The sequence below is a fragment of the Saccoglossus kowalevskii genome, chromosome 17 (assembly GCF_978046115.1).
Source record: "Saccoglossus kowalevskii chromosome 17, keSacKowa6.1, whole genome shotgun sequence".
NCBI lineage: Eukaryota > Metazoa > Hemichordata > Enteropneusta > Harrimaniidae > Saccoglossus > Saccoglossus kowalevskii.
The window spans coordinates 18,098,306-18,124,957 of NC_140657.1; the positions used below are offsets into that span (position 1 = coordinate 18,098,306).

General features: G+C 41.4%; 1 protein-coding gene across 2 annotated transcripts in view; it reads left to right on the top strand.

Moving 5' to 3' along the window:
• LOC100374680 (protein sidekick-1-like) overlaps positions 1–26,652 on the top strand; it is a 101,614-nt gene that overhangs the window by 22,197 nt on the left and 52,765 nt on the right. For both annotated transcript variants that reach the window (XM_085492194.1, XM_085492195.1), the window contains exons 7-12: positions 15,635–15,757; positions 17,063–17,225; positions 20,268–20,386; positions 21,665–21,943; positions 22,220–22,489; positions 25,902–26,099. In XM_085492194.1, coding sequence (XP_085348320.1) covers positions 15,635–15,757; positions 17,063–17,225; positions 20,268–20,386; positions 21,665–21,943; positions 22,220–22,489; positions 25,902–26,099 — 1,152 coding nt within the window. The remainder of the gene's footprint in view (positions 1–15,634; positions 15,758–17,062; positions 17,226–20,267; positions 20,387–21,664; positions 21,944–22,219; positions 22,490–25,901; positions 26,100–26,652) is intronic.

The following is a 26,652-nucleotide window of genomic DNA, read 5'->3' on the forward strand; positions in this document are numbered from 1 at the left end:
TCAATGGAGTGGGAGACAAAGAGTGCACATTTCGGTGCGTTAACATACAATTACAAATGTTTTGTAATAGTCACATTAACGCACTAGAAATGACACAAGAGACTGATATGCGAGAAAAAGTAGGGGGATCGAGAGCCTCAGCGTACAAGCGTCTTAGCCGTCTATTCCATGATATTGGTCGCCTTTGACCAACATCATGGCAAGGACGACGTGGTACTTGAGTGAGGGCGCCACCTAAGGGTACTCTGTGTGTAGGCGTCATTGAGGCCTATGTCCCGCGGCGAGTTGTAACTTTCAACTCATCTCGGGGCAAGTGCGACGTGTTGCCCAAACAGAGTATGGATTCCCTGTGTGACAATCCCCCCAAATTAGATGCAGTGGCATGCCAAGGAGCATGATGTAGTAGGCATAAGCCTGCAATGGATGCACGTGCATGCACTGGAAGCATAGTTTACAGTTTTCTTTTAGGCTAAGTTGGTGTACACAAACATTCGAGTAAATGAATAAATCAAAGCAAACTAGAATCAAATGCGAACTAAAACTACGAAAGATCGAATAGTATCTAAAAATTACAAGATTACAAAATTAGAAAATACGAGTAAAATGAATCGAATACATATGAATGCGATGGTTATGTAAAGCACCTGCAGATAATAAATGACGAGATCGAGGCATGTGTGTGTATAAGCACAAGTGTTCTGCTTGCCAGTTGCAAAATTGGTGAGATGTTAAGTTCTAGCAATGTTCAGCGATGTTGAGCAAGCGTTGCTGGTACTTTACGAATAATGTCAGTTGGTGTGGTAATGTACAGCTGATATGCGTCACTACGCCATCGTCCTAGGACTTTTATCAGCCAGTCGGGGAGGTTGGCCTCGGCAGCTGTTGTTGCTGCACCACTGCGAAAGCTGTGACTGGCATAATTAGACACATTTGGAACTTCTGCACGAAGGAGTAGGTCGCGAAGGTGATATGTTACAGCTTGACGCGTAAGGAATTTGCCGTTCGTGAAGCAGAACGCTGGTGCGTTGAGGGCTGCCGGGTTGTAGTTGCGGAATGCGCGAACCGCACAAATAGATGACTGCGTAGGTGCAATGGTGACGACTTGGCCACGGCGAAACGGGTCTGTTTTAGAAGCTTTAATGGTGACGATAAGATCGTCTGTGAGCTGTACGTCTGAGCCGAGAAGGGTACCATCGATGTCAAATATTGAAGCTGATGTGGCGGTGAACTCACTAACTCGTAAAAACCCGAAAAAAGCTAAGGTGAAAGCAGACCACAGCATTAGTTTGTCATTGACATGAATCGCAGGGTGCGACCTGAGAGCATTCTTGATTTTACGCATTAGTGTCATTGTGATTGGCAATCTTGGGCGAATGGGGTCACCGTGATCGCGTTTGATACCTTGTAGTACATGGCGCAGCATGTTGTTAGATGCAATGTCCTCAGTGTGTCCAGTTTCGGCGTTGAGGCTGACAATAGCGGCAAGGTAGACTTTGATTGACTTGTAGACTAGACCCTCCATGGCGAGACGTGTGACGAATAGAGTGGCAAGCCTCGGTGTCACGGGTACGGGCGTTAGCCTGTGTTGTTGGCAGAAGAGACGGTATCTGGACTGACCTGATGAATAGGTGCGCCGTGTTGCTGCCGAGAGGCGATGGAGCATGAATTGGTGGGCTTGTTGCTCAAGTCTAGTTACTGTTGTGGATAGTAGCTGTCGAGGTCTGGCAGTGTTACTGGTTCTGTTGCTGCGTCTGGCACCAGTTGGCGAAACCGTTTCATCTGCAAACGAGACAAAGAGTCAGCAATTGAATTGTTAGTACCACGAATATGTGCTATCATGACGTGGAAGTTGCCATTAGCTGCGGTGAAGAAGATGGCACGCACAAGCGACATGATGCGTTGACATCTTGAAGTGCCTTTTTTCCAAATGTTGACGATTGCCTCATTGTCACAGTGAAACATGATTTTTTGCCCATGCCAAAGGTGGCCCCAAATTAGACATGAAATTAGGATAGGGAAAAGTTCCTTCCATTCAATTGAGAGGGGAGGGTTGATGGAACATTTGTCCGGTGACCAAGGCAGGGTGAACCATTGCTTGTTGTAGAAGGCCCCACAGGCAATGACAGATGAAGCGTCTGTGTAGAGATTCATATTTGGGGTCAGACACCATGATGTTGCGAGAATGCGGGCGGAGCCATTCCAGTTTGGAAGAAACTCCCACCACCATTGGAGATCTAGGCGAAAGTCATTGGAAAGGACTATAATTTGGTTGATTGATGAAGCAGTGGTGGCGAGGTCTATCATTCGTCTTAGAAACAGCCTTCCCGCAGGAACGCATTTACATGCAAAGCTCAGAGTTCCAATTAGTGATAGGAGTTCACGTTTAGAGCAGTGATATCTGTTAGCCCACAGTGGAATAGCAGATAAGATGTTTTCAAGTTTGTCGGCTGGTAGGCGGATGACCATGTCGACTGTGTCCAATTCGACGCCGAGGAAGGTAATAATGGATGATGGACCTTCGACCTTGTTGGCAGCAACGGGAATGCCTAGTGTGGAGCAGGTGTTTAGAATTATGTCTTTGCTTCGTTGACAGGATTGATGATTGGGTGGGCCGACGGCCAGGAAGTCGTCGAGATAGTGTATGATGTCACTTGTTTTGGCTTGGTGTCTGACTACCCATTCAAGTGCTGTGGCGATCCTATTGAATAGGAAAGGTGCAGACCGCAGACCAAATGGAAGGACGCGGTCGAAGTAGTAATGGCCGTCCCACTTAAACCCGAGTAGATGCCAGTCTTGTTTTCGCACAGGACACAGTCTGAACGCATGTTGGATGTCTACTTTCGCAAGAAGCGAACCGGGCCCATGTTTGTTGATCATGGCGATGGCATCGTCAATGCGAGCATAGACCAAAGTATAGTTTTCCTTTGGTATGAAGTCGTTTACACTATTGTTCGTTGGTTGGGACAAGTCCATTATGAGTCGGTGACCACCTGTCTTCTTTGGCCTGATCCCGAGGGAGTTAGTGACGAAGTTTAGAAAGGGTGGCTCGGAGAATGGACCAATAGTGTGCCCCAGTTTGACCTCTTTCATTACGGCTTTTGAGACAATGTCTTTGTGTTTGAGTGAAGACTTGGCATTTGGAGTTTGTCTGGCAGAGCGATTGCCTGTGAAGCCCAGGTCTACACCACGCGAAATGTCTAGGAGTATGGATGCCACAAATGGTTTGTCTGGGTGGTCGTGCAGGGCTAGTGCTAGTTCGTTAAGCTTGATTGGAGTTGACGTTTGCAGTGTTGAAACTATTTCGGTTGGTAGCGTCGTTTGGACGAAATGGCTTGGGCTGGTTGAATTGTTGGCCACGAAAAAAATTTCGAGTTGAGTTGGAGGGTTGCTGCTGGTGGGTGTGGGCACCATGGTCGGGTGCGTGACAGACAGAGCATGAGTGTTGGCGGCCATTGGTACATGGGTTGCTGCAGGACCCTCTGTTGAAGTCACGACATACTTGTCTGTTTATGTTGCTAGGTTGTTGTTGTTGTTGTTGTTGGTTGCTCCAGTAATATGGGTTGGATGATCTACGTTGAGGGCATTCGGATTTGACACATGTCCTTTATATTTGCACTCAAAACAGGTTGGAACGATCAGGTGTGGTTTTTGTTGGAAATTCTTGTGGTCCAGGAATGTATTTGGAGAGCTCCACGACCGGGTAGATGAGCCATGGTGTTTACCAGCGTCCAATCGAAATTGTTTATCATATGTTAACCACGCTTCTGGCTTGTAGGTCGCTGCCCGTGGGGCAAGAAGTCTAGCATAGTTCATCAAGGGAATGGCGTCTTCCGGGAAGTAGAATGAACGGTAGGCTGCGTATGCAAGGTAGCATTCAATCCATGATTCAAAAGTGTCGATTTCTTTTTTCTTTGATTGGGTCGTGAGACAGGCGGCTGAAGGGACTGATGGGTCGAAAGAGATGTAGCTACGATTTGTAGTTACAGAGTTCGGCAAGGTTACGTCGGGGTGAAAATCGGAAAGGTCAATGTATTTACCTGGGGTGCTGACTGCATTTAGTGTGGCTTGTTCGATAATGGTAGGTTGTAATGCTCTGGAGGTACGGCGAGGTTGGGTATGTTGAACGGTGATGTCTGCCATGGCGTTTGGTTCGTGAAAATCCCATTTGCGTTGTTTACCAGGTTAGATCTGTGGTTGTTTTGGAACGCAGGCTGGTTCGATGCGGAGTTGAGGAAAGCGGAAGTTGTATGATTGTTTGTTGGTTGCGTTGGGAATTGCGCATGCGCGTTTGTACCGTTGACTGAAAATGGCTGAATAGCTGTGTTGACATTGTGATCGGCGGGTGTGTTTAAACTGTACGTTGCGTTGCCGGCGGTGGATGCTGGCGAAAGTTGATTTTGAGCTGGGTCATCGGGAATGGTGAAAACTGGAATGCTTGTTGGTGGAGTTGCGATTGGTTCAGCGCTGTTTGGTTCTTTGGATACGGAGGCTTGGAACTCGGCAACGGCGGCCTGGGAGTGCATGCGAATCATGTTCGTTAACTCGGTGAAGTTTCTTGGCATACTCTGTAAAGATGACTCGGATGTTGCGGCCAAGGAATCTGTTTGCTCGACGATCTGTTGGACAGCGGCTTGTTGTTGGTTTTGCGTCGAGGTTTGCTCCGTGAAACGTGCGGGCGGCTGGATATTACGGCGTGGCCTGCCAGGTCGTCGAGCAGCGCCGGAGTTACTGGATGTACTAGTCTTCTTTCGTGCAGCTTTACCCATGGCGAATTTGTTGAGTGGTGACAAGGGAAAAGAGTGCAAATTTGTAGCTGAAAACTTGAACGATGCTCACTGTATGAAAACAGGAACTGAATGATGAGATGAGAGTAGCCAAGACTAAGGGACGCCGTGGATGCACTAACGTGATTGGCTAAGATGGCAAAATGTAAACACATGATGGTTCATGGGATACTAACTAAAATAGCACAAACTGGGGAGTGATCTATAAAGTAAATACGAGTTACATAATCAAGGGTGGAAGTGAGCTAGCTGACTGATAAAAGTCAATGGAGTGGGAGACAAAGAGTGCACATTTCGGTGCGTTAACATACAATTACAAATGTTTTGTAATAGTCACACCAAATTTTGTTCATTTTGTGAAGATAGCATCTATTCTCTAATTTTAGTGAATATTTTTGTAATTTTGGGTAAAAAGTGATATTCTATTCATATTTTTATCATTTATGTTATACAATTTTATTTTGACTTCTTCTTTAAAAGGACTTTGATTGTTTTGATATTTTATATGTAGACACATTGGGTGGACTTTAGTCAGATTTGTTCATTGTGTGATGATATCTTCTTGAAAATGGCTAGATTGATTGAACTAATGTTTCTCTCTCATCATGCATAAGGCTGCTTATTTAAATAATTAATTACAGATTTTCATCACAAAATAAAAGATTTTTATATTATGATATGAAGTTTTTAACAGTTATAGAGTAAGAAGTATTAGTTTGGTGATTGCCAGCTTGTTCCATATTTGATGCTTAAGGACACGATACTCCATTACAATACTTCATCTATTTATGTGAATGATTTGATGGGATTATGTTAAGCTTATAAAAAATTTAAAAACAGGAACTAGATTAGTGTAAGTGTATTACACTAATCTAGTCTATTAGAACGCAGGAAAATGCTGTGTCCCAGAGTAGATTGTAAGGCTAAATCCAGAGTCTGGGTTAAGGTGCAGGTGTTCGTCTTTGACTTGGCCTTGTTAACACTGTGATAGCATGCCTTGATGTGCTAGTCTTTGACTTGGCCTTGTTAACGCTGTGATAGCATGCCTTGATGTGCTAGCTTTGACTTGGCCTTGTTAACACTGTGATAGCATGCCTTGATGTGCTAGTCTTTGACTTGGCCTTGTTAACGCTGTGATAGCATGCCTTGATGTGCTAGCTTTGACTTGGCCTTGTTAACACTGTGATAGCATGCCTTGATGTGCTAGCTTTGACTTGGCCTTGTTAACACTGTGATAGCATGCCTTGATGTGCTAGTCTTTGACTTGGCCTTGTTAACGCTGTGATAGCATGCCTTGATGTGCTAGCTTTGACTTGGCCTTGTTAACGCTGTGATAGCATGCCTTGATGTGCTAGCTTTGACTTGGCCTTGTTAACACTGTGATAAGCATGCCTTGATGTGCTAGTCTTTGACTTGGCCTTGTTAACGCTGTGATAGCATGCCTTGATGTGCTAGTCTTTGACTTGGCCTTGTTAACACTGTGATAGCATGCCTTGATGTGCTAGTCTTTGACTTGGCCTTGTTAACACTGTGATAGCATGCCTTGATGTGCTAGTCTTTGACTTGGCCTTGTTAACGCTGTGATAGCATGCCTTGATGTGCTAGCTTTGACTTGGCCTTGTTAACACTGTGATAGCATGCCTTGATGTGCTAGTCTTTGACTTGGCCTTGTTAACACTGTGATAGCATGCCTTGATGTGCTAGCTTTGACTTGGCCTTGTTAACACTGTGATAGCATGCCTTGATGTGCTAGTCTTTGACTTGGCCTTGTTAACACTGTGATAGCATGCCTTGATGTGCTAGCTTTGACTTGGCCTTGTTAACGCTGTGATAGCATGCCTTGATGTGCTAGTCTTTGACTTGGCCTTGTTAACACTGTGATAGCATGCCTTGATGTGCTAGTCTTTGACTTGGCCTTGTTAACGCTGTGATAGCATGCCTTGATGTGCTAGTCTTTGACTTGGCCTTGTTAACACTGTGATAGCATGCCTTGATGTGCTAGTCTTTGACTTGGCCTTGTTAACACTGTGATAGCATGCCTTGATGTGCTAGTCTTTGACTTGGCCTTGTTAACGCTGTGATAGCATGCCTTGATGTGCTAGTCTTTGACTTGGCCTTGTTAACACTGTGATAGCATGCCTTGATGTGCTAGCTTTGACTTGGCCTTGTTAACACTGTGATAGCATGCCTTGATGTGCTAGTCTTTGACTTGGCCTTGTTAACGCTGTGATAGCATGCCTTGATGTGCTAGTCTTTGACTTGGCCTTGTTAACACTGTGATAGCATGCCTTGATGTGCTAGTCTTTGACTTGGCCTTGTTAACGCTGTGATAGCATGCCTTGATGTGCTAGTCTTTGACTTGGCCTTGTTAACGCTGTGATAGCATGCCTTGATGTGCTAGTCTTTGACTTGGCCTTGTTAACACTGTGATAGCATGCCTTGATGTGCTAGTCTTTGACTTGGCCTTGTTAACACTGTGATAGCATGCCTTGATGTGCTAGTTTTTGACTTGGCCTTGTTAACACTGTGATAGCATGCCTTGATGTGCTAGTCTTTGACTTGGCCTTGTTAACACTGTGATAGCATGCCTTGATGTGCTAGTCTTTGACTTGGCCTTGTTAACACTGTGATAGCATGCCTTGATGTGCTAGTTTTTGACTTGGCCTTGTTAACGCTGTGATAGCATGCCTTGATGTGCTAGTCTTTGACTTAGCCTTGTTAACGCTGTGATAGCATGCCTTGATGTGCTAGTCTTTGACTTGGCCTTGTTAACGCTGTGATAGCATGCCTTGATGTGCTCGTCTTTGACTTGGCCTTGTTAACGCTGTGATAGCATGCCTTGATGTGCTAGTCTTTGACTTGGCCTTGTTAACACTGTGATAGCATGCCTTGATGTGCTAGTCTTTGACTTGGCCTTGTTAACGCTGTGATAGCATGCCTTGATGTGCTAGTCTTTGACTTGGCCTTGTTAACGCTGTGATAGCATGCCTTGATGTGCTAGCTTTGACTTGGCCTTGTTAACACTGTGATAGCATGCCTTGATGTGCTAGCTTTGACTTGGCCTTGTTAACACTGTGATAGCATGCCTTGATGTGCTAGTCTTTGACTTGGCCTTGTTAACACTGTGATAGCATGCCTTGATGTGCTAGCTTTGACTTGGCCTTGCTAACACTGTGATAGCGTGCCTTGATGTGCTAGTCTTTGACTTGGCCTTGTTAACACTGTGATAGCATGCCTTGATGTGCTAGCTTTGACTTGGCCTTGTTAACGCTGTGATAGCATGCCTTGATGTGCTAGCTTTGACTTGGCCTTCTTAACACTGTGATAGCGTGCCTTGATGTGCTAGTCTTTGACTTGGCCTTGTTAACACTGTGATAGCATGCCTTGATGTGCTAGCTTTGACTTGGCCTTGTTAACGCTGTGATAGCATGCCTTGATGTGCTAGTCTTTGACTTGGCCTTGTTAACGCTGTGATAGCGTGCCTTGATGTGCTAGTCATTGACTTGGCCTTGTTAACGCTGTGATAGCATGCCTTGATGTGCTAGTCTTTGACTTGGCCTTGTTAACACTGTGATAGCATGCCTTGATGTGCTAGCTTTGACTTGGCCTTGTTAACGCTGTGATAGCATGCCTTGATGTGCTAGTCTTTGACTTGGCCTTGTTAACGCTGTGATAGCATGCCTTGATGTGCTAGTCTTTGACTTGGCCTTGTTAACGCTGTGATAGCGTGCCTTGATGTGCTAGTCATTGACTTGGCCTTGTTAACACTGTGATAGCATGCCTTGATGTGCTAGCTTTGACTTGGCCTTGTTAACACTGTGATAGCATGCCTTGATGTGCTAGCTTTGACTTGGCCTTGTTAACGCTGTGATAGCATGCCTTGATGTGCTAGCTTTGACTTGGCCTTGTTAACGCTGTGATAGCATGCCTTGATGTGCTAGTCTTTGACTTGGCCTTGTTAACACTGTGATAGCATGCCTTGATGTGCTAGCTTTGACTTGGCCTTGTTAACACTGTGATAGCATGCCTTGATGTGCTAGTCTTTGACTTGGCCTTGTTAACACTGTGATAGCATGCCTTGATGTGCTAGCTTTGACTTGGCTTTGTTAACACTGTGATAGCATGCCTTGATGTGCTAGTCTTTGACTTGGCCTTGTTAACGCTGTGATAGCATGCCTTGATGTGCTAGTCTTTGACTTGGCCTTGTTAACACTGTGATAGCATGCCTTGATGTGCTAGTCTTTGACTTGGCCTTGTTAACACTGTGATAGCATGCCTTGATGTGCTAGCTTTGACTTGGCCTTGTTAACGCTGTGATAGCATGCCTTGATGTGCTAGCTTTGACTTGGCCTTGTTAACACTGTGATAGCATGCCTTGATGTGCTAGCTTTGACTTGGCCTTGTTAACGCTGTGATAGCATGCCTTGATGTGCTAGCTTTGACTTGGCCTTGTTAACACTGTGATAGTATGCCTTGATGTGCTAGTCTTTGACTTGGCCTTGTTAACGCTGTGATAGCATGCCTTGATGTGCTAGCTTTGACTTGGCCTTATTAACGCTGTGATAGCATGCCTTGATGTGCTAGTCTTTGACTTGGCCTTGTTAACGCTGTGATAGCATGCCTTGATGTGCTAGCTTTGACTTGGCCTTGTTAACACTGTGATAGCATGCCTTGATGTGCTAGCTTTGACTTGGCCTTGTTAACGCTGTGATAGCATGCCTTGATGTGCTAGCTTTGACTTGGCCTTGTTAACACTGTGATAGTATGCCTTGATGTGCTAGTCTTTGACTTGGCCTTGTTAACGCTGTGATAGCATGCCTTGATGTGCTAGTCTTTGACTTGGCCTTGTTAACGCTGTGATAGCATGCCTTGATGTGCTAGTCTTTGACTTGGCCTTGTTAACGCTGTGATAGCATGCCTTGATGTGCTAGTCTTTGACTTGGCCTTGTTAACACTGTGATAGCATGCCTTGATGTGCTAGTCTTTGACTTGGCCTTGTTAACACTGTGATAGCATGCCTTGATGTGCTAGTCTTTGACTTGGCCTTGTTAACACTGTGATAGCGTGCCTTGATGTGCTAGTCTTTGACTTGGCCTTGTTAACACTGTGATAGCATGCCTTGATGTGCTAGTCTTTGACTTGGCCTTGTTAACGCTGTGATAGCATGCCTTGATGTGCTAGTCTTTGACTTGGCCTTGTTAACACTGTGATAGCATGCCTTGATGTGCTAGTCTTTGACTTGGCCTTGTTAACACTGTGATAGCATGCCTTGATGTGCTAGTCTTTGACTTGGCCTTGTTAACACTGTGATAGCATGCCTTGATGTGCTAGTCTTTGACTTGGCCTTGTTAACGCTGTGATAGCATGCCTTGATGTGCTAGTCTTTGACTTGGCCTTGTTAACACTGTGATAGCATGCCTTGATGTGCTAGTCTTTGACTTGGCCTTGTTAACGCTGTGATAGCATGCCTTGATGTGCTAGTCTTTGACTTGGCCTTGTTAACGCTGTGATAGCATGCCTTGATGTGCTAGTCTTTGACTTGGCCTTGTTAACACTGTGATAGCATGCCTTGATGTGCTAGTTTTTGACTTGGCCTTGTTAACACTGTGATAGCATGCCTTGATGTGCTAGCTTTGACTTGGCCTTGTTAACACTGTGATAGCATGCCTTGATGTGCTAGTTTTTGACTTGGCCTTGTTAACACTGTGATAGCATGCCTTGATGTGCTAGTCTTTGACTTGGCCTTGTTAACACTGTGATAGCATGCCTTGATGTGCTAGTTTTTGACTTGGCCTTGTTAACACTGTGATAGCATGCCTTGATGTGCTAGTCTTTGACTTGGCCTTGTTAACGCTGTGATAGCATGCCTTGATGTGCTAGTCTTTGACTTGGCCTTGTTAACACTGTGATAGCATGCCTTGATGTGCTAGCTTTGACTTGGCCTTGTTAACACTGTGATAGCATGCCTTGATGTGCTAGTCTTTGACTTGGCCTTGTTAACACTGTGATAGCGTGCCTTGATGTGCTAGCTTTGACTTGGCCTTGTTAACGCTGTGATAGCATGCCTTGATGTGCTAGTCTTTGACTTGGCCTTGTTAACGCTGTGATAGCGTGCCTTGATGTGCTCGTCTTTGACTTGGCCTTGTTAACACTGTGATAGCATGCCTTGATGTGCTAGCTTTGACTTGGCCTTGTTAACACTGTGATAGCATGCCTTGATGTGCTAGTCTTTGACTTGGCCTTGTTAACACTGTGATAGCATGCCTTGATGTGCTAGTCTTTGACTTGGCCTTGTTAACGCTGTGATAGCGTGCCTTGATGTGCTAGTCTTTGACTTGGCCTTGTTAACGCTGTGATAGCGTGCCTTGATGTGCTAGTCTTTGACTTGGCCTTGTTAACACTGTGATAGCATGCCTTGATGTGCTAGTCTTTGACTTGGCCTTGTTAACACTGTGATAGCGTGCCTTGATGTGCTCGTCTTTGACTTGGCCTTGTTAACACTGTGATAGCATGCCTTGATGTGCTAGCTTTGACTTGGCCTTGTTAACACTGTGATAGCATGCCTTGATGTGCTAGTCTTTGACTTGGCCTTGTTAACACTGTGATAGCATGCCTTGATGTGCTAGTCTTTGACTTGGCCTTGTTAACGCTGTGATAGCGTGCCTTGATGTGCTAGTCTTTGACTTGGCCTTGTTAACGCTGTGATAGCGTGCCTTGATGTGCTAGTCTTTGACTTGGCCTTGTTAACACTGTGATAGCATGCCTTGATGTGCTAGTCTTTGACTTGGCCTTGTTAACGCTGTGATAGCATGCCTTGATGTGCTAGTCTTTGACTTGGCCTTGTTAACGCTGTGATAGCATGCCTTGATGTGCTAGCTTTGACTTGGCCTTGTTAACACTGTGATAGCATGCCTTGATGTGCTAGTCTTTGACTTGGCCTTGTTAACGCTGTGATAGCATGCCTTGATGTGCTAGCTTTGACTTGGCCTTGTTAACGCTGTGATAGCATGCCTTGATGTGCTAGCTTTGACTTGGCCTTGTTAACGCTGTGATAGCATGCCTTGATGTGCTAGCTTTGACTTGGCCTTGTTAACACTGTGATAGCATGCCTTGATGTGCTAGTCTTTGACTTGGCCTTGTTAACGCTGTGATAGCATGCCTTGATGTGCTAGCTTTGACTTGGCCTTGTTAACACTGTGATAGCATGCCTTGATGTGCTAGTCTTTGACTTGGCCTTGTTAACGATGTGATAGCATGCCTTGATGTGCTAGCTTTGACTTGGCCTTGTTAACACTGTGATAGCATGCCTTGATGTGCTAGTCTTTGACTTGGCCTTGTTAACACTGTGATAGCATGCCTTGATGTGCTAGCTTTGACTTGGCCTTGTTAACACTGTGATAGCATGCCTTGATGTGCTAGCTTTGACTTGGCCTTGTTAACACTGTGATAGCGTGCCTTGATGTGCTAGTCTTTGACTTGGCCTTGTTAACACTGTGATAGCATGCCTTGATGTGCTAGCTTTGACTTGGCCTTGTTAACACTGTGATAGCATGCCTTGATGTGCTAGTCTTTGACTTGGCCTTGTTAACACTTTGATAGCGTGCCTTGATGTGCTCGTCTTTGACTTGGCCTTGTTAACGCTGTGATAGCATGCCTTGATGTGCTAGCTTTGACTTGGCCTTGTTAACATTGTGATAGCGTGCCTTGATGTGCTAGTCTTTGACTTGGCCTTGTTAACGCTGTGATAGCATGCCTTGATGTGCTAGTCTTTGACTTGGCCTTGTTAACGCTGTGATAGCATGCCTTGATGTGCTAGTCTTTGACTTGGCCTTGTTAACGCTGTGATAGCGTGCCTTGATGTGCTAGTCTTTGACTTGGCCTTGTTAACACTGTGATAGCATGCCTTGATGTGCTAGTCTTTGACTTGGCCTTGTTAACGCTGTGATAGCATGCCTTGATGTGCTAGCTTTGACTTGGCCTTGTTAACGCTGTGATAGCATGCCTTGATGTGCTAGTCTTTGACTTGGCCTTGTTAACGCTGTGATAGCATGCCTTGATGTGCTAGTCTTTGACTTGGCCTTGTTAACACTGTGATAGCATGCCTTGATGTGCTAGCTTTGACTTGGCCTTGTTAACACTGTGATAGCATGCCTTGATGTGCTAGTCTTTGACTTGGCCTTGTTAACACTGTGATAGCATGCCTTGATGTGCTAGTCTTTGACTTGGCCTTGTTAACGCTGTGATAGCATGCCTTGATGTGCTAGCTTTGACTTGGCCTTGTTAACGCTGTGATAGCATGCCTTGATGTGCTAGTCTTTGACTTGGCCTTGTTAACGCTGTGATAGCGTGCCTTGATGTGCTAGTCTTTGACTTGGCCTTGTTAACGCTGTGATAGCATGCCTTGATGTGCTAGTCTTTGACTTGGCCTTGTTAACGCTGTGATAGCATGCCTTGATGTGCTAGCTTTGACTTGGTCTTGTTAACACTGTGATAGCATGCCTTGATGTGCTAGTCTTTGACTTGGCCTTGTTAACACTGTGATAGCATGCCTTGATGTGCTAGCTTTGACTTGGCCTTGTTAACACTGTGATAGCATGCCTTGATGTGCTAGCTTTGACTTGGCCTTGTTAACACTGTGATAGCATGCCTTGATGTGCTAGCTTTGACTTGGCCTTGTTAACGCTGTGATAGCATGCCTTGATGTGCTAGTCTTTGACTTGGCCTTGTTAACGCTGTGATAGCATGCCTTGATGTGCTAGTCTTTGACTTGGCCTTGTTAACACTGTGATAGCATGCCTTGATGTGCTAGTCTTTGACTTGGCCTTGTTAACGCTGTGATAGCATGCCTTGATGTGCTAGTCTTTGACTTGGCCTTGTTAACACTGTGATAGCATGCCTTGATGTGCTAGTCTTTGACTTGGCCTTGTTAACGCTGTGATAGCATGCCTTGATGTGCTAGTCTTTGACTTGGCCTTGTTAACACTGTGATAGCATGCCTTGATGTGCTAGTCTTTGACTTGGCCTTGTTAACGCTGTGATAGCATGCCTTGATGTGCTAGTCTTTGACTTGGCCTTGTTAACACTGTGATAGCATGCCTTGATGTGCTAGTCTTTGACTTGGCCTTGTTAACACTGTGATAGCATGCCTTGATGTGCTAGTCTTTGACTTGGCCTTGTTAACGCTGTGATAGCATGCCTTGATGTGCTAGTCTTTGACTTGGCCTTGTTAACGCTGTGATAGCATGCCTTGATGTGCTAGTTTTTGACTTGGCCTTGTTAACATTGTGATAGCATGCCTTGATGTGCTAGTCTTTGACTTGGCCTTGTTAACACTGTGATAGCATGCCTTGATGTGCTAGTCTTTGACTTGGCCTTGTTAACACTGTGATAGCATGCCTTGATGTGCTAGTCTTTGACTTGGCCTTGTTAACACTGTGATAGCATGCCTTGATGTGCTAGTCTTTGACTTGGCCTTGTTAACACTGTGATAGCATGCCTTGATGTGCTAGCTTTGACTTGGCCTTGTTAACACTGTGATAGCATGCCTTGATGTGCTAGCTTTGACTTGGCCTTGTTAACACTGTGATAGCATGCCTTGATGTGCTAGCTTTGACTTGGCCTTGTTAACGCTGTGATAGCATGCCTTGATGTGCTAGTCTTTGACTTGGCCTTGTTAACGCTGTGATAGCATGCCTTGATGTGCTAGTCTTTGACTTGGCATTGTTAACACTGTGATAGCATGCCTTGATGTGCTAGCTTTGACTTGGCCTTGTTAACACTGTGATAGCATGCCTTGATGTGCTAGTCTTTGACTTGGCCTTGTTAACGCTGTGATAGCATGCCTTGATGTGCTAGTCTTTGACTTGGCCTTGTTAACACTGTGATAGCATGCCTTGATGTGCTAGTCTTTGACTTGGCCTTGTTAACGCTGTGATAGCATGCCTTGATGTGCTAGCTTTGACTTGGCCTTGTTAACACTGTGATAGCATGCCTTGATGTGCTAGTCTTTGACTTGGCCTTGTTAACACTGTGATAGCGTGCTGTGATGTCATGAATACATTATGATAGAAAGTTTGTTGGACAGACTTGTTACAATTTTTTTTAATTCTAGTTTTAGGAAAAGTCACTTTGTTTATGTGGCATCACAATTATAGTGTAAAATATGATTTGATTATGAGGTTATGAATACTATCATAACAATAAAGACAATAAGGCAGTAGCGGAGGTCGGCACGAGCCCATACTGCCTGAATACATACTTGCTATATTCTCTTGATAACCTTATTATTATACATCTTTTTTCATGCTTTTAGTGATAATTTGATGAGAGAGCATAATTTCAGAAAATGTTTTGCGCTGTGTGAACACACAGTTCAGTGATGGGATTTTTGTTCTGCATTATAGCGTTTCTGCAACCAATCAAACAAAGTAAAGCATTAGTAGCATCGTATGTCCCATATAAGAAAAAACATTTGGATGAGTGCTGATACACTTTATATGAAGTTCTGATAAGCAATGGTAAATTATATTTTTGTTGGTGCTTGATGTATAATGATATGCGGTTATTATCTTTTCCTTCCAAGGATACATCATGGGAATTCCGAAATCCAAAAAGTTTAGAACAGAATCAGCGAACTTCTTTGTGTTCGGTCAAACCCTGTTGGTTTGCCATGTTTTTATTATTAGAGGACGATTATGCACGCAATCATTCCATATTTGGAATTTGCATTTCCTAATATGGTAGAATGAAAATACCCCGTAAAATACCGCAAAATTACGGCACACTGTAACTTATGGCGTTACGATGACAGATATATAATAATTTTTAAAACTTTTAATATTATTTTTTAGATAATGGTGATTTATATATGCCATCTGTGATACTGTCAGATGCTGGCGTTTATTTTTGTGCTGCTACCAACAGTTACATTCCTCGTACTTTGACGTCAACAACGGCTACACTCAGTATCCAAGGTATGTGTTTTCAAGATTTATTGTCTTGACTCAACAACTGTTATTGTACTCAGTGTTATATTAGGCTGCGATATATGGTCATTACATTATAATGAAATTTGTAATATCTCGGAATTCAAAATAAAGTAAAACATCGCAACTTGGTGAACAGCATATACCGATACAATGCATTGTTTTCAGACATGGTACACAAACCAGAATGTGACATGCACTTCGAATACTGCTTCATTCTGTGTTTTTTGTTGAGTCACCATGATACTGATTATAAATTTCATGAAAATTTTTATCTTTGGATGATGTAGTCCCCATGAAATCATAACACTATTATGTTAATGTCTGTCTGTATGTGTATGTGTGTGTGTGTGCGTGTGCGTGTGCGTGTGTGCGTGTGTGCGTGTGTGCGTGTGTGCGTGTGCCTGTGCGTGTGCGTGCGTGCGTGCGTGCGTGCGTGCGTGCGTGCGTGCGTGCGTGCGTGCGTGCGTGCGTGCGTGCGTGCGTGCGTGCGTGCGTGCGTGCGTGCGTGCGTGCGTGCGTGCGTGCGTGCGTGCGTGCGTGCGTGCGTGCGTGCGTGCGTGCGTGCGTGCGTGCGTGCGTGCGTGCGTGCGTGCGTGCGTGCGTGCGTGCGTGCGTGCGTGCGTGCGTGCGTGCGTGCGTGCGTGCGTGCGTGCGTGCGTGCGTGCGTGCGTGCGTGCGTGCGTGCGTGCGTGCGTGCGTGCGTGCGTGCGTGCGTGCGTGCGTGCGTGCGTGCGTGCGTGCGTGCGTGCGTGCGTGCGTGCGTGCGTGCGTGCGTGCGTGCGTGCGTGCGTGCGTGCGTGCGTGCGTGCGTGCGTGTGTGGTTATAACATCACTAGTAAGTAGGAGTTGCGAAGATGCAGTATGGATGAGAACGTATGTTTTTGACTCTGATACATACAATGACTGTTACTGAATTCGCCCTGATTTTGTGTGCATCGATATGTTTAGCTATTCAGTGCATATGCATATCAGAGTTTGTATTGTTTATTATTGTCAAATACTTTATTTGCGTTTGGAATTAATTTTCGCTGAAGGAAAGATTCAGTGAAAATAAAATCCAGCGAATATACCTTTTTTCCTATATTTTGCATTCAACTTGTCAAAAATCAGTGAAAATAAATTCCCTAGAAAACACCCAAAAATTCTTTTCATTAAAAAATAATTCCAGTTAAAATAAAGTATTTTACAGTATGTCGTGCGTTGGAAAAAACTTATTATTCTTTGATGTGTTCATCGAAAACTACAACTAAATTCCTGTTCTCACCCGCCTTGCTATTTTGTGATTTGTAGTTGGAGCCTTGATAACTATTCCTCCGAGCAATGCCCAGGCAGTCATACACGACAGGGTGATGTTTACCTGCACAGCGGATGGTGATCCAAAACCAGAAATAAAGTGGTATAAACAACAGGAATTGATTGATGATGATTACTATGATTCTCGATACAGTATCGGGTAAGTTTATTTATATCTTAATTGTATCTGTTTCATTCTGCTTACCTGTTCTTTTCTCCAACAAAGTACCTGTATACTGTAAAATGACTATAATATTCACTGGGTTTAAATTTTGCTGATTTACCATTTCAGGTATATTCAGTGGGTTTTAAATTCACGGTTTTATCATTTAGATAATGTGTTCTATGCTAAATTTTACATATTCACTGGGTTTTAATTTAGCGTATTTTCCAGTCAGCGAAATAAGCAAAAATAAAACCCAGTGAATAATTAATCATTTTACAGTATCTCAAGATATAACCACGAAAAACTCCTCTCTGTATGTATAGTGTAAACTTAGACATCTATATTAATGAATTAATTTTGATGGTATTTACGATGGTTTTCAAAGTTGTAGTGAATTTTCTACTGCTAGAAAATTTGGTATTTCCTGATTATCAACATTTTTGAAAAAATCTTTAAAAAATTATATCTGATACCAGTAAGTTTATTTTCATGCAAGGTTAGAAAAATTGACTTAGGTATTTAAAGGGTCAAAGGGTTACAGCAGGCAGGGTTTATTCTTCTAACTTTGACGTCATTTTTGGAAAATTGGCATCAAAAAGGTGCTATTTACTTTGTTACAATAGGTATAAATTTTGGTATATATTATCACCCGTAGTGTAATATTTACAATATGTATCTAAGTTGGATAATTTGATAAAATATTAAAACTGGAATAAAAAGTTATCGATTTGAACATGATTGAATAAATTGAAGGTCGGGTAAACTGGACCAGAAAATAGCTTTCAGCTATTCTGGTCCAGGCCACATTATTTGAATGATATTTAGAAACGCATGTCATAGTGTACTGCTATGCAAGTTGATGATAGCTCATTACAAATGATCAATAACACAAATTATATAAAATAAAACAATTTATGGATGATAGCAACAACAATATTTGTGTATTCTAATTTCGAATCAGTAATTACCGTAAAATCTGTACCCATTCTGTTTGAATAATTGAGAAAAAAAAATTCACCTTTTCTTGTATGTGTAGATGCTCTAATAGAAGCCGCATCCCCTCTGTTGCATTCTACCACTTTAATAGAAGTCGCGGCTTCTGATACAGATTTTACAGTAGTGTTTCAATGTTTTGCACCAATGTATGACATTGTAAACTGATCAGAAAATGTGTTATTATGTTCAAGAAATATGTGTTGACCCTGACTAGTGTTATAACGCTGTTTGAAAGCGCGGTGGTTGTCGTGCAGCACGTCTTTGAATTTCATGTAAACAAACAATGTATTTTACACGCGTTGTATACGCCGCTATGAGTTCCATATCAAACAGAGCACGGTGTGATGACCACCGCCCTTTAAGTAGTTTGAAATGTTTTGAATTGTAGTTGACTAATTAAAAGTGTACAAATTATTTTGTCTCGTGCTGCCTCGTAAAAAAATGCAGCAATATACTTTATTTATATTTTTGTTTTCTTGTCTGAATTTTTTAATGCATATTAGTGTTGGGTAAGTGTTCAGATGTTACTATCATGCATGTTGCAGGGAATTGTCTTATATCACGTCTCTGGTGCCATGACGACCATAATATGTCATATATATGCCTAAGGTGTTGGTATTGCCATGGTTAATGGGTTCAAGTTGCATTCTGGGAGAGGAACGATTTTTTTAGAACATTTGTGATCGATCATTGTCAGCAAAGTATAGAATTACATAGCAGCTTTGAAGTTGTATTGTTGACAAAATTCAGTTGAAGTTTTGAGAAGCATGACCAAAAATCAAATCTGAAATTTACAACATTAGCGAGTTATACTGATTGAAACCTTCTATATTGCATCGTTTATCTAATCTCTACAAAACTGGTCAGTGATGTGCGGCTGTTGACAAGAAACTCCTTACATGGATATCTTGGGAATACTGTAATTGTTACGTTTATTACAGTACAAATATTACTTCACATATCAAAGTCTTAAACAAGATTTTCACTGACAATACAACTTTAATAGCATAGAAAATTTAACACTTTGAATGCCAAACTCAACATTTGACATAATTTTCTTTTATATTTTGTCAACAATTTTGATCAATACCTGTAGAAAATCATAAATTATGTCTATTTGCTTCAAAATTGACAAAAACATTATAAAAAAAATGTGCAAAATTTTGCACCAAAAATATGGCACAAAAATGGTGGCATTCAAAGTGTTAATTAACATGTAGTGTTTAGGCCATTGTGATTGGACAGTTGTAGACAGGTGATATTATAAGGTTTGAGACTGCATGGACAGCATACATGTCTCATCAATGTACCATCAATTGTTTATAAAGAACACTCAGTGTCGTTTAATAAACTGGTGGCTTTTATATGGAGATAACCTGATTTATTCATGAATATTGATTATAAAGAGTGGGAATGTAAAGGACATCCCAAGCTAAACACAAGCAGTATCTCAGGCATGCCTGGAATATTTTATTTAAACTTGGCATGATGACAAAACATATTGGGTTGCACGTGCACATTGATATATTCAGGATCCACTGGTGGCCGACTGGTGGCCATTTTGTTTTTTCACTTTGTTCCTGCCTGTTACTCTGGTTCAAATAATAATTATTAAGCTCAATATTCTAAGTCATATGATTTCAAAATATGAAGACACTAAACTTACACAGTCATTGAAATAGATCCATCAGAACTCTGGAAAATGTTATTTCCCAGAAAATCAAGAAAATATCATCTAAGATTTATCATCACACTTTAATGGTGTAATGATTCGATCTAAAACACTGTAAAATTCCCTCTTTTCATCACAAATTCTCAAAATAGTCCCATTTATACTTTCCTTTCCTTTTCAAGTAAAAACAATTTTGTCTGCTGGTTCCAAAATTAGGGTTCATTTCCAGAAATATTGAAGAATATAAGAAAAAAGTGGAGAATATTTTGGATGAAAAAGTCTGGTGGTGGAAAGGTTATTAATTTTATATTTCTTGATCTAAAGCACTGTATTGACTGATTGTTTCACCCCATCATTTGAATTCACAGATTTGACGGTGAAAGCTTAACCATAACCGATGTAATCTACAATGACCAAGGCACCTACGTTTGTGAAGCAAGTAATGGGGTCAATGTTGACAGAGCTTCGGCTTTTCTGGATGTTATTGGTAGGCCATGATTCTATCTTTAGAAAATGTTACCTACAACATATATATATTCTGAAAGCTTGACATTTGTAGTGGTTATATAGATGATTAACCTGTTTCAATAAATTTCTGATACTTTCTGATAGGAAAAAATTATCTTCAACCCTTTGAGCGTCCTCCACTTTTGACACTATTCACAAATTATTTTTGTACAGTCTTCTTCTGTCATCTTGGAAAAAAAATTGACACATATTTTTATCAAAAACTAAAAGCCAATGTCAAATACTGTCTGTATGATTCTAAAATTTGTTTAAATTTACGTATATTTTTGTGAAATGTGTAAAATTTTATGCTGAATTTTTGGCAGGAATATACTGTAGAATACTTTATTTTCGCTATTTTCTCTGAAGGGATGATTCCATGAAAATAAAATCCAGCGAATATACATTTTTTCCTATACAATGTTTTTCACATTAAACTCATCAAAAATCAGTGAAAATAAATTCCACACAAAACGCCCAAAAAAGCCTTTTTAGCGAAAATTATTTCCAGCGAAAATAAAGTATTCCACAGTATCTGACAACTGAAAGGTTAATTTCTAGTGCTCTATACTGATATCTAATGGATTAATTTAATGCAAAATGTGTGGATGATTACTGAATAATATCTTGATGCCACTTGAGAAGTCTGACCATTCTGAGGATACCTTTGAAAGTTTAATATAACTGATTTGATATTCAGTGAACACATAGTAACCCATCGCTACTCGAATTACATGAAGTGACAATGGCTTATACTGTATTTTTTCATCTTTCGATGCAATTAAATGTAGAACAAAACATTGATAGTTTGTTTTTGTCACAGTGGCATGCATCATGGTATTTGGCTCGTCAGCGAAAATGAATTGCACAATAAAGTCAAGCTACATGTACCAGTTGTTTCAGAATAATTTTTGCATGAAAATATTTTTGGGAATGGGTTTATCTATTATTTGCTCTATTCTAGTTTCTTTCTCATTCAATATTTGGTTATCAAAATAAACTCACTTTAATCCATGACATGGTGTGGGTAAGGGTTCCTATTAGATGACTGTGTATCTTAACATGATGAAACCAAATTTGTATCCTTCTAGTCATACACACAGTAAACAGCCATGGAACTGTAATACATATTGAAAATCACTCAATACTTTATGGGCAGCATACGTGACCGAGTTTATTTGTCAAACCCTCTCCTGTCATGGAAGCATTCTCTTTAGTACACAAAGTAGAGAACTCAAAGCTCTGTTTTATTTCACAGTTCCCCCACAGATAGATGTAGGTCCACCGTCTGATTTAACAGCTCGTGTGGGGTCAGCTGTTCTGGTGAACTGTGAAGTGCTCGGTGATCCCACTCCCACTGTCTCCTGGTTCAAGGATGAATTCCCACTTATCTGGTCTGCTGAGAACACTCGCTATATATCCACCCCACAAGGCTTACAGATCATGAATGTCGTCACCAGTGATGCCGGGGTTTATAGATGCCATGCTGAAAACGAGGCGGGAATTGCTGAGGAAAGCGGTGTGTTGAGAGTTGAAGGTAACTGGAGCATTTGTCATCATTCTGAATGATTTTTTTTTTTTACAGAGGTACCTGTATGACTGTAATATAATATGAGGTTATCACAGGATATTTGCAAAACATGCATAAAGGCTGTATCAACCAACTTGTATCAGAGGGTGATGATACCCTGCACTGCCTGACTGCATACTTTTGTTGCGCTATTATCGTGAAAACTTTTGCCTACTTGTAGATAAAATTCAATTATGATAATGACAAAATGTTGAGCTTCTTTTATGTATTCTTTCTTTCTAGATGTCCCTGTAATCACACAAGGCCCCCTCAGTCAGACAGTCAATGAAGGACATCCTCTTACTATGACATGCCAAGCATCTGCATTCCCTGAGCCGAGCTACTCATGGCTTTATAATGATGGAGAGATGCTGCCCCCACAAGCTATAGTTTCTCAAGATGGTCGACAACTATCAATCCCTCAAACGGAGGACGATAACAGCGGGACCTACACTTGTAGAGTAGATAATTTACATGGTTACGACAAAGCAACAGCAACACTCTTTGTAAGAGGTATGTATGTACATAGAATACAACAGTATTGGCCAGAGAATTCTAGGTGGTTGTTGTATGTGATGAGGAAAGTGAACAGTATTGGCCAGAGAATTCTAGGTGGTTGTTGTATGTGATGAGGAAAGTGAACAGTATTGGCCAGAGAATTCTAGGTGGTTGTTGTATGTGATGAGAAGAGTGAACAGTATTGGCCAGAGCATTCTAGGTGGTTGTTGTATGTGATGAGGAGAGTGAACAGTATTGGCCAGAGAATTCTAAGTGGTTGTTGTATGTGATGAGGAAAGTGAATAGTATTGGCCAGAGCATTCTAGGTGGTTGTTGTATGTGATGAGGGGAGTGAATAGTATTGGCTAGAGAATTCTAGGTGCTTGTTGTATGTGATGAGGGAGTGAATAGTATTGGCCTGAGTATTCTAGGTGGTTGTTGTATATGATGAGGAAAGTGAATATTATTGGCCAGAGCATTCTAGGTGGTTGTTGTATGTGATGAGGGGAGTGAATAGTGTTGGCCAGAGAATTCTAGGTGCTTGTTGTATGTGATGAGGGAGTGAATAGTATTGGCCTGAGTATTCTAGGTGGTTGTTGTATGTGATGAGGAGAGTGAACAGTCTTGGCCAGAGAATTCTAAGTGGTTGTTGTATGTGATGAGAAGAATGAACAGTTTTGGCCAGAGAATTCTAGGTGGTTGTTGTATGTGATGAGGAGAGTGAACAGTATTGGCCAGAGAATTCTAGGTGCTTGTTGTATGTGATGAGGGAGTGAATAGTATTGGCCTGAGTATTCTAGGTGGTTGTTGTATGTGATGAGGAGAGTGAACAGTCTTGGCCAGAGAATTCTAAGTGGTTGTTGTATGTGATGAGAAGAATGAACAGTATTGGCCAGAGAATTCCAGGTGGTTGTTGTATGTGATGAGGAAAGTGAACAGTATTGGCCAGAGAATTCTAAGTGGTTGTTGTATGTGATGAGGAAAGTGAACAGTATTGGCCAGAGAATTCTAGGTGGTTGTTGTATGTGATGAGGGGAGTGAATAGTATTGGCCTGAGTATTCTAGGTGGTTGTTGTATGTGATGAGGAGAGTGAACAGTATTGGCCAGAGAATTCTAAGTGGTTGTTGTATGTGATGAGGAGAGTGAACAGTATTGGCCAGAGAATTCTAGGTGGTTGTTATATGTGATGAGAAGAGTGAATAGTATTGGCCAGAGAATTCTAGGTGGTTGTTGTACGTGATGAGGAGAGTGAATAATATTGGCCAGAGCATTCTAGGTGGTTGTTGTACGTGATGAGGAGAGTGAATAGTATTGACCAGAGCATTCTAGGTGGTTGTTGTATGTGATGAGAAGAATGAATATTATTGACCAGAGAATTCTAGATGGTTGTTGTATGTGATGAGAAGAATGAACGGTATTGGCCAGTGAATTCTAGATGGTTGTTGTATGTGATGAGAAGAATGAACAGTATTGGCCAGTGAATTCTAGGTGGTTGTTGTATGTGATGAGAAGAATGAATAGTATTGACCAGAGAATTCTAGATGGTTGTTGTATGTGATGAGAAGAATGAACAGTATTGGCCAGTGAATTCTAGGTGGTTGTTGTATGTGATGAGAAGAATGAATATTATTGACCAGAGAATTCTAGATGGTTGTTGTATGTGATGAGAAGAATGAACAGTATTGGCCAGTGAATTCTAGGTGGTTGTTGTATGTGATGAGAAGAATGAACAGTATTGACCAGAGAATTCTAGATGGTTGTTGTATGTGATGAGAAGAATGAACAGTATTGGCCAGTGAATTCTAGGTGGTTGTTGTATGTGATGAGAAGAATGAATAGTATTGACCAGAGAATTCTAGATGGTTGTTGTATGTGATGAGAAGAATGAACAGTATTGGCCAGTGAATTCTAGGTGGTTGTTGTATGTGATGAGAAGAATGAATAGTATTGACCAGAGAATTCTAGATGGTTGTTGTATGTGATGAGAAGAATGAACAGTATTGGCCAGTGAATTCTAGGTGGTTGTTGTATGTGATGAGAAGAATGAATATTATTGACCAGAGAATTCTAGATGGTTGTTGTATGTGATGAGAAGAATGAACAGTATTGGCCAGTGAATTCTAGGTGGTTGTTGTATGTGATGAGAAGAATGAACAGTATTGACCAGAGAATTATAGGTGGTTGTTGTATGTGATGAGGAGAGTGAATAGTATTGGCCAGAGAATTCTAGGTGGTTGTTGTATGTGATGAGGAGAGTGAATAGTATTGGCCAGAGAATTCTAGGTGATTGTTGTATGTGATGAGGAGAGTGAACAGTATTGACCAGAGAATTCTAGGTGGTTCTTGTATGTGATGAGAAGAGTGACCAGTATTGGCCAGAGAATTCTAGGTGGTTCTTGTATGTGATGAGAAGAGTGACCAGTATTGGCCAGAGAATTCTAGGTGGTTGTTGTATGTGATGAGGAGAGTGAATAGTATTGGCCAGAGAATTCTAGGTGGTTGTTATATGTGATGAGTAGAGTGAATAGTATTGGCCAGTGAATTCTAGGTGGTTGTTATATGTGAGGAGAAGAATGAACAGTATTGGCCAGAGAATTCTAGGTGGTTGTTGTATGTGATGAGAAGAGTGAATAGTTTTGACCAGAGAATTCTGGGTGGTTGTTGTATGTGATGAGGAGAGTGAACAGTATTGGCCAGAGAATTCAAGGTGATTGTTGTATGTGATGAGGAGAGTGAACAGTATTGGTCAGAGAATTCTAAGTGGTTGTTGTATGTGATGAAAAGAATGAACAGTATTGGCCAGAGAATTCTAGGTGATTGTTGTATGTGATGAGGAGAGTGAACAGTATTGGCCAGAGAATTCTAGGTGATTGTTGTATGTGATGAGGAGAGTGAACAGTATTGGCCAGAGAATTCTAAGTGGTTGTTGTATGTGATGAGAAGAATGAACAGTATTGGCCAGAGAATTCTAGGTGGTTGTTGTATGTGATGAGGAGAATGAACAGTTTTGGCCAGAGAATGCTAGGTGGTTGTTGTATGTGATGAGGAGAGTGAATTCATTTGTGTTGAATTGGTAAAAATGCAATGTGGATGTAATTTTTGTTTATCAATACATTATTTTGATGAATACATTTCATTGCTGTTGATTATGAGCAAAAACTGTGTTCTTTTAGCATTTACACAATTGTTCAATGGAAAAATGAAATCCTCCAAGATTTTTTTCTCTTTTTTCACTGAAAAAATATTCAACAGTGTTCTGCAAAAACAAACAATTTTGATTTACGATAAATCATAATAAAATTTAGTCATCAGTAGCAGTATCAAATAACAAAATTTAATATATATATTTTTATCTATATTTCATTTTCAATGAAAGTGATTCATCGTAGCGCAATAATAGTAATGAATATTTTGTTAAATATGTAGTTGTGCCATCAGTGAACCCACTTGAAGATGTCCTCATAGAACAAGGAGAGACTCTGTTGATGACATGTAATGCACAGGGTAAACCTGAGCCATCTATCCAATGGCTAAAAGGGGATGATTCAATTACACCAGATACCCGACTGACTTTACCTACCCACAATACATTGCAGATTAGTCCAGTTTTAGCCAGTGATGAAGGTATTGTGATTATGTTTCCTGTCAGTTCTAATTTCCCTGACTAGACAAAGTATTTAGTATGGTTTAAATACTTTTAAATTAAATTAAATGTATTTATGAAGTTCAATGTTGATGAACACATTACGGGTGTGTATTATATTAGACTCAGTCTATGCAAAAGATCAGCTAACTGAAAATAGTCAATAAACACATAAAATTGGACACAAGACCGAAAATATAATACTAACTCGATGAAATAATTTTGTGTTGTATTGGTAACAATAGATTCTGTAAACAATTCTTTTTTTGTTTCTAGAAATTTTCACAATTGAATAATTTAAGGGATTTCAAAGTCAGGGTCATTAATTCAGGGTTTGTAACATTTGGAAGAATGAACCATTGATGAACAATGCATTGTGGGAATTTCAGCTAGGAATTTTGCAGATGTCTGATAATTGTAGGTTTAAATTTTTCACCACCCGTTCCATCTTTTTCATCACAAATTCACAAAATAGTCTTGTTTATATTCTGCACTTCCCTTTATAGGATTGGGACAAAAATAGTCACATTTTTT